At 52.2% G+C, this 8,530-nt stretch overlaps 1 protein-coding gene across 1 annotated transcript in view; it reads right to left on the reverse strand.

The window, feature by feature from the left end:
• Positions 1-8,530, reverse strand: part of CC2D2A (coiled-coil and C2 domain containing 2A) — a 145,251-nt gene that overhangs the window by 35,044 nt on the left and 101,677 nt on the right. The window contains exons 9-11 of the mRNA XM_012724039.1: positions 6,584-6,720; positions 5,959-6,090; positions 1,021-1,230 (exon numbers count right to left, since the gene is read on the reverse strand). Of these exons, the coding sequence (XP_012579493.1) occupies positions 1,021-1,230; positions 5,959-6,090; positions 6,584-6,720 (479 nt within the window). The remainder of the gene's footprint in view (positions 1-1,020; positions 1,231-5,958; positions 6,091-6,583; positions 6,721-8,530) is intronic.

The following is an 8,530-nucleotide window of genomic DNA, read 5'->3' on the forward strand; positions in this document are numbered from 1 at the left end:
AAAAAAAAAAATTTAAAAAAAAAAAAGGGGATAATAAACAGTAGCATAAGTAGCATAGTCCATCGTGGCCTGTGGCCTGGTGACCTCGCTACCTGTCCTGTGACAGTGTCCTTGCATGTGCGTCCCAGAAACAAAGCCTCCTTCAGGGTCACCTAGTGAGACCAGAACATACAGTGGTATTCTTGGGATGTAAAGATCCTAATTATAGACACATCAAAGAGGTTTTGTGTGGCATTATTTCTTATTGGGGAGTGAGGTTTTTTTTTTTTTTTAAGATTTATTTATTGATGCATACAGAGCTGGGGTACAGGCCAGAGGTGTGGTGGGTGAGAGGATTCACCAGAGGCAGAGTGGGGAGCAGGACAGATGTATTGAAATACACTGCTGAGGGGAGCAGCGGGTGGGTCAGGAGAGGTCTGCCAGGCCATGTGGGTCAGCTGCCTGGTGGGGGATTGAACTCATGCTGCAGTGGCTTCGGAGTGTCTCAGAATGCGGTGCTTTAACCCATTGTGCCACCAGACAGGGCCCCTGAGGAGTGAGGTTTTAAAGTCAGTGCATGAGAATAAAGTTGCCTATGCTTGCAATTGTCCAGGAAAGCTCGGGCAGAGGCTTTCCCTGGAAATACACCCCACGTGGGTAGCAGCTTCTTTGGGCGTCATTTGACACAACAGATTTGAGTTTAGGTGCCACGTAAGGGAAGATCACATATAAACCAGACACTCAGGCCAGGTGCTGTCTCAGGAGCGGGGGTCACGGAAGCAAACATGTCTCATTCCCCTGACACTGTTCTGGCATCGGCACGCTCAGCACAGACCCTTCTCTGTAGGCCACGTGTGGCCACTAAGTTTGCCACAGACACCATCATCTTTTTGCCTCTGGGCAGACAAGGGGTCTTACATCCGGGATGGAGGGAGTGTGAGAGCGGGATGCAGGAGCACTTATGGCTGGAGAGGCTCTTCACTGTTGGGGCTCCTCGGAACCAGCCCTCTCAACAAGGAGCGTGGAAAAGAACCCTTGTACCTTATCGGTGAGAAATTTCGCCTTGTTTCTCTGGCGTCTTGCGAGGTACTGGTCATACAGCTGAGCCAGCTTGGCTCCCAACACGTGCTCCCGGCTAAAACAGGGGTGATGAGTGAAGATTAACCCTGAAATATCAATGTCCAGTTGGAAGTTTCCGGAGGGGTCTCCAGATCCAATCATCTGCTGACTGCTGTGGATATATTTCACCGCCTGCCGGAGAGAACAGAGTGCTGGAGACACAGCTAACACACTGGTACTAACCTCATTACTATTCCTGCCGTAGGAAACCAGAGAGAGGCAAAGCATGCCCCTCCTCGTGAGCCCCAGGACAGAGCCCTGATTCCCCGGCTCCCGATCGCAGGCACCTGAGCTTAACTGAGCACTGGGAAAGGAAAATGAAGAGGAGGAGTGAGAAAAGAAAAGGTTTCAGTCTTGCATTCCTATGTCTGAACTCAGACCCTCCCTAGCCATGGGCCCAATCTTTGTCACGCAGCTCTGTTTCTGGACATCCTGAGTTTGCAGCTGGTGAATTTGAATTTTGTGTTTTTAAGGGGTGAGGCATCGATTCCATCCCAAACTGATGATGATTTGTTTTAGTCCTAGAATGATGTTAAATGATTTTATTCTTGGGCCTCCCTTGGTTCAGGGGTTAAGTCTCTGCACTTTCACTACTACGGCCTGAGGTCAATCCCCGGCAGGTGAGCTGCTAGAGACATTTTGTGGGGGTGAAGTGGGAAATGGGATCAAAAACAGTGGGGGGAGGGAAGTGCACGGGACTATGGTGATGGCACACCGGGACTATGGTGATGGCACACCGGTGAAGTGGTGATGGGAAACCCGCGGGGATGACAATTGAGATGGAAAAAGGCACAAAGTGATGTAAACTAATAAAAAATAAATCTTAAAAAAAAAAAAGATCTTATTCTTAGCATGGTAAAAAGACGGTTACTCAAATTAGGTCTCCCTTTCTTTTTGTTTATCTTCTTTTAATCAAGGTAATGTTGGTTTACAACACAGTATGTTTCAGGGGTGCAGAGTCACACCTCTTCAAATGCGTGTCACCCCCCTTGCCCACCACCACACCAACCCCCGGGGCTCTCCCCAGCGAGGCCACAGCCCACCGTCCTCCCTCGAGCAGCCTGGGTTCTGCCAGACTCCAAAAGTCCGTTTTGGCTTAGTTGTGTCTGTTCCTTTGGGAGAAATCACCCAGCATGAGTCTTTCTCCCAGGGGTTCACAGAGCATCACCCCTCCAGGCGCCCCTGGAAACGCACACATAGGACTTCACCGGCTGATGTGACCCGGCTCACGGACAGATTCTCAGGTGGAGAAAACGTTATTCCGTAGACAACTGCCGGAGACTAACCTTGACTTCATGGAAGCCTGGTCCTCCCAGGGAGGGAGGAGTCAGTGTGTGTTAGCAAGGAGGGAGGAGGGGCAGCTGAGTGGGGAGAACAGGATCTGGGTGTCCCTGGGCCTGTCAGGGCTTGCCTGTGAAGCTGAGAAACCACTCTGCATTTCTTCCGCAAAATCTTTAATCCATTCTGCATGGATCGCCATGCTCTGGAGGGATCTAGTTTGAGGCTGGGACCTCCATGCCGGGAGGGTTTCATCTTGCCTGTCCATTTCCCCTCCAGTTCTACCCGCCCACAAAGTTGGGGTGTGCGCTTGAGACATTCGCTCCATTCCTCTCTTTCCCAGCAAGTTTGGAAATGTTATGTTGAGAGTAAGAATCCGTGGCATGCATGTGCTATTTACAAGTTATGAGCTGAAACGGGGTTTCCAAAACTCTCACCAGAATTGAAACTTCTGTCCATCAGTTGAGAGTAACGGGGTAAGAGCCTGTGGGTAATGCGCTCAGCAGTCTCCGCGTTCCTTTCCATGGCATCAAATACCGCGCTGGATCGAGGCCAGAACTTGGATCCCAGCGATGACTCCGCCCGACCTGATGGGAAGCTTGGGCAGCCCAGGCCGGCTGGGGCCCCGATCCATCCATCGGGCGGCTGAGCAGGGAGGTTCCGTCTGCGTTTTCATTCTGGGGGGCCTATAGAGCGCTTCACAGATCTCATGTGATCTTTGCACACAGATGAACAGAGGGCACAGAGTGGGAAAAACAGAGGGCACAGAGAGGGCACTGAGCGGGAGGGATAAAGCCCGGTGTGCAGAGGGTGGGAAGCCGGGAGAGGGCGCTCCGGAGCTGGGGGCTGGGTTCAGGCTTCCAGTGGCGTCCCCCCCCCCCCCATGGACTCAGGACAGCGAAGGAGGTTCTCTGACACTCCGTGCGCACGCGGCGTGTGCAGAGAGCACTCACATTTTATCTAGTGAGACTTGTTTTCAATCGCTTTTAGTTTGTTTCCCCCATTAGATGTATTCCCCTCTGTGTCACTGAGGAGGTGGCCTCCACGTCATCAGAGTGATAATTTCGTTTGCTCCATGTGGCAATATTCCGAACATAAGTTACGGAACTGCTAACCCACAGGACTGGAAACAGCAGACATGCTGTATGGTAGCTTTAATTCTTTTCACTTTTAGTCTGAGGTCACGCCAAGTGCCACGTCCCAAAGAAACTTGGATCAGTACTTTTTACTTTCAGTGGAGTTCATTGGAAACGAGGGTAGTGTATTTATTCCTGTTTGGCAATCGAAGTGCCAATATTGGCACTGGCCAACAGCCCACATTTACCAGTGTGTGGGGAGGTGCCGTGGCCTGATGGGCACCACGCGCCGCAAGTAAGGACCTAGGTTAGTACTTTCAGAGTTACTCAGTTGCATCTTTTCCTGCCTAGGACTTGTGGTTTTTGGTAGGACACCAATACAGCATATCCTACCTTTATTTTAACAAAAAAAAATTTTGTCCTAGAAAATCACATTCAATCCGATCTTTTTGGAAAATCCAACAGATGGCTTTTTAAAAATTAAATTTATTTGTTTATGCATAAAAGAACTGGGATGCAGGCCAGAAGTGGGGGGTGTGAAAGGACCACCAGAGACAGAGTGGGCAGCACAATAGTGGATTCACTGAAATACACGGCGGAGGGGAGCAGCAAGAGACCGGAGAGGTCTGCCGCGCCATGGAGTCAGCTCCCTGGCTGGGGACTGAGCTTGTGCTGCAGTGGCTGCCGACAGCTTGACAGAGCTGAGTCTTAATCCCTTGCACCACCAGGGAGACCCCAGATGGCTTTTTTATTAAAAAAAAAATGTGCTTGCAGAATTGGGTGTGTTTGACTACTGTGGTGGTGGGGCCTGGCGCCGCTTAGTAGCATCGAAGATACTGAGTGGAACCTCCCTTTGAACTCGAAGGGCCCGTGGGCCCCTGAGCTTTGTATGTGATCCAAGTGCTAGCCCTGATTATTGACCTCCTCACTCCTCCGACCCGCGGAGTGGCAGCCGGTATTCAATCCCAATGTGCATCCGCGTCAGGAGTCTTGCCAGCATGTGACCTCTGTGCCCACGATCCCCCAGACAACCAGGCCAATTAAACAAGCTCACTCCACGAAGACAGGCACAATCAGACGCCAGCCACGGTCAATGGAAATTCCTCTTCAGTCGCCTCTAGCCTGCTGCTTCTTGTCTTGCTTTTTCCCCTCATGGGTTCCAGGCCCTGAGCTCATCTGGGCGTGGCCGTCAGGCTCTGTCTTGCACTTTTCTTGGAATGAGTAACGTTGAGAGCAGGTTCTAGTTTTTGAAACACCACCTGGGCTTCGTGTCTGCCTGCCCACACCTGCGTTAGCGATGGCCAACGTCTGGGATGGCCGACGGCCTTGCCTTAAGCTCAGCTCGGCCCCCAAGGCCCCTCTCAGCACTGGACTGGGCAGCTTGGGAGACCCCAACTCTCTCCCTGCTAGGGAGAAGGACGCCCCTAGTTCCTTGTGTCCCTTTGTTGTGTCTGATAGGCTGAGAATGATCATGAAAACAGGAGCAACAATTTCTCCCAAGAATAGACAGTATGCTCTTTTAATGGCAATCCGTGTGATGCTCCGTCCTTAGAAAGCTGTAAAGCAGACCATCCGAGGTTTGCAGGTTTTGCGTCATCGGCTATGTTCTCAGCCTCTGCAGAGACGTACAGCGATGGAGAAAAAAGTTGAAAGTTGTGCAGAAGAAGAATCATCAGCGGTGGAACTGGAGTCCATGTTCTCCGTCTGCCCTGGGGAGTGACGGTCGCGGGCGGCAAGGGCCTGCCTGGGCTTAGCACTCATGCCTGGGTCTGTTCCTCCCTGCGGGCGCTGTGATTCCCGACTTCTCGGCAAGTCTCAAGGGCGTGAGGGGGTGGGGGAGGGGGATGCAGTCTGCTTACGAGGGTCCAGTTGGTCCCTGGTATTGCTAGTGTGGGCCCAGGGAAAGATGGGGTCCCTTCCAACAAGGGGTAAGTCCCAGAGGAAGACCTGAGACATGGGGTCCTGGGCCCGGGTTCCAAGGCCCTCCTGCAATTTCATGATTTCTCCAACTCCTCCCGGCTCCCTCTGCTTAAGCTCCTTGTAACCCAAAGGCCGCTACTGGTGCAAATTTCCAGATAAAGAAACTGTGGGTTATACAGAGAGGCTGGGGTTCGCATGCCCCAGGGGGCGCGGGGAGCCAGGACCCACCCTGGCGGCTCAGTTCCAGAGCGCAGAAGACAGTGAAAGCACTGGCTAGGACCCAAAGCCTCCAGCTCGCGTAAAGAGACTGCGCGGGACGTGAGTGCAGGTGCCGCGCAGCTGACGGGAAGACGGGAAGGAAAGAAGCCTTCGGGGCAGCTGAGCTGGACAGGCAACGGGAGGCGCCCACGAGCCTGCCCTGGGTTCACATCACACACCCGCTGCTGGTCTTTGCAGGCGAGACCAGGGATTATTTTTTAAAAAAAACAAACTAATGTTACAACTTCAGCACTGCAAGCGGGTCCCCAAAGGAAGCACTTGCAAGAAAGGAGTCCATAAAAGCGTGGAGGGGGGAGGGGGGGGTTACCTTTTTATACATGGTCTCGAGTTCCGCCTTCACGTCCTGCCCTGCTGCAAACACAGGTGGTCTTGCAGGAAACGGCTTGATGGGGTTTGGGAGGGCCAGGATTCTGCCATCGTCTCCGAACCACCGTCTCCCCTGAAATCCAAGCAGAGGAAGGGCATTTTCTTCTTACTGGGCAGGAAATAGTTTACAAAATGAACGACGTTTGCTGGAAAATTCTGTGTCGACATTCGCATTTACACACTCCCCACGTTCTGTGAAAGCCTCTGTTTCTTTAGAAATTGAGTCTACACTAACACCCCAAGTCAGTTGGACATCCAGTCTTCGCTCCCTGCCCCCCCAAAAAGTTTAGCAAAATGTTTGATATTTACTTTACTTTCTATTCATTAAAGATTAAAAATAAACCCAAAACCACAGGAGAAAAGCCCTGAGGACATTCTCTATGTGGATCAGGAGACATTTCTGTGACTTGGAAAAGTCCTGCCAAATCCACTTAGCAGTGGAAATCTGCAGGCGGCGGTGGGGAGGGCTTGTTCTGGGGGTGCAGAAGAAGGAGACAAATGACAAACAGGAAGGGACCCCGAGTTGAGGGCTCAGCTGCCAGGGTACCCCCGTACCGCCGGCTCACCTGCTGCTGCTCCAGCAGCCTGTTCTCCATGATGTTCTGGCTGGCGCGGGGCACCGCCGGCCTCACCCCGATGTAGAGGCCTTCGTCCTCCAGGAATCGGGGCTGCACGTTCTCAGGGAGCTTTTTATACGTCGGCACTGGTGAGTCCGTAAATAAAGGCAAGCGGCATCAGCGTGGGTTGAACGCTTCAACCTCTATCAGCTGCATAAAAACGGGCCCTGGAGAGCGCGCACTCGCGTTCGTACAAGCTGCGCGTTTTCCGAAGTGGTACGCAGAGACAGAACCGAGGGAAAGGCGAGTGGCTCACTGGCAGTTGCGTGCCGGGGGGTCCCCTGTTTAGGGGTGACACCGCAGTCACAGACGGCTGAGGCGCCAGCGCAGGCGGGGGCGGGGGTGACCGGCAGGTGGCGGCTCCTCCCTCCCTGGGGTGAGCCTGGGCCAGGGGATGATGACACGGACCACCCCGCTACTGGGGGAACTGGATGGGGGTAAGGTGTGGGGAAGCCTCTGGGTCACCGAGGGGATGACCTCACTCATCGTGATCTCTCCGCGGCCACCCTTATCAGCTTTGCTGCACCACAGCAAAATCACAGTCTTTGAGTGCTGTTGCCAGCTACCCAATTTTTTAAAAAAAATAAGTTTATTTTTACACCATTTTGTTGTCATCCCCGTGGGCTTCCTGTCACCAAATCACCCGTGTGCCATCACCATAGTCCAGTGCGTTTACCTCCCCCCCCCCCATTTTTGATCCCATTCCCCGCTCCACCCCCGTAAAATGGCTCTGGTATATAGTTTTTCATAATTATCATTATTTTCTCCCCTGGTCTTTTATGCTCCTGCTATGAGTGAAACCATCTGGTATTTTCCTTTTCTTTCTGGCTTACTTCACTAACATGACCCCTTCCAGCTTCATCCATGTTGCTGCAAAAGGCATGAGTTTATCTTCTTTGGTCAGTTACCCATTTTTAAAGGAAACTCTGGGAGTCCCACCAATTCTAGTGTTTTCTACAGTTATGGTTCAGGCTGACCCATCAAAACTGAATAGTAATGTGTCCTTGGCTCCACATTTAATTGGAACTCGGTAGAGTCTGATGAGAAGAAACCCTGCTTCTAGGTAGGGGAAGAGCGGGCTCCTCTTCCAGGATGCAGCTGCCTGCCATTTTAGGGGTGATCCCTCAGGGGCTCTCAGGAGGGAAGGAAACCCCAGGGGAATAAAGAATGAAGGGACACCAGGGCAGGAAGGAGGTGAAGCATAAGTAGGAGTTCACCAAATGGCCCTGCCCCAGGAACCCCGCCCGGGTCTGTGGGCAGGGAATCTCTCCCAGCTGCTTCCAGATACACAGCCTTGAAGTTTCCAGTAATGATGTCCTCTGTATGCTAGTGAGATGCAGGAGGCTGGGGTCTCCTGGGTCATCCAGGGATGACAGCAGTCGGGGACCCATTCTGGGAGAAGAGGGTAGGACTTTCAGCCACTGCCACTACCTCTCTGGACCAACTCACCGCTGGAGGGGAAAGGGACCGGAGGTTAATTATTCCTCAACAGCAATGATGTGGTCAGCTAGAGAGCTGTTCCTTTTCATAGCCTGAATCTTGAGTCTCATACCCTCAACCCAGAACGGGGCAAGATTTGACTTGATATTTTCATGTATTTTTTATCGAAGCTATTTCTCAATTATTAAGTCAAATTAGAAACTGGAATCCGCTGTGGATATTAGGCACCCTTCCTGGTACACCGGCCATACTTCTTTTTTTAAGATTTATTTATTTATTCATACAGAACTGGGGTACAGACCAGAGATGCGGAGGGTGACACCAGAGACAGAGTGGGGAGCAGAACAGTTAGATCCACAAAGTACACTGCTGAGGGGAGCGGCGGGCGGGTCAGGAGAGGTCTGCCACGCCATGTGGTCACCTCTGGGGCAGGCGGGGATCGAACTCATGCGGAAG

This window comes from Condylura cristata, unplaced genomic scaffold (genome assembly GCF_000260355.1).
Source record: "Condylura cristata isolate star-nosed mole 26May11 unplaced genomic scaffold, ConCri1.0 scaffold00012, whole genome shotgun sequence".
Lineage (NCBI taxonomy): Eukaryota > Metazoa > Chordata > Mammalia > Eulipotyphla > Talpidae > Condylura > Condylura cristata.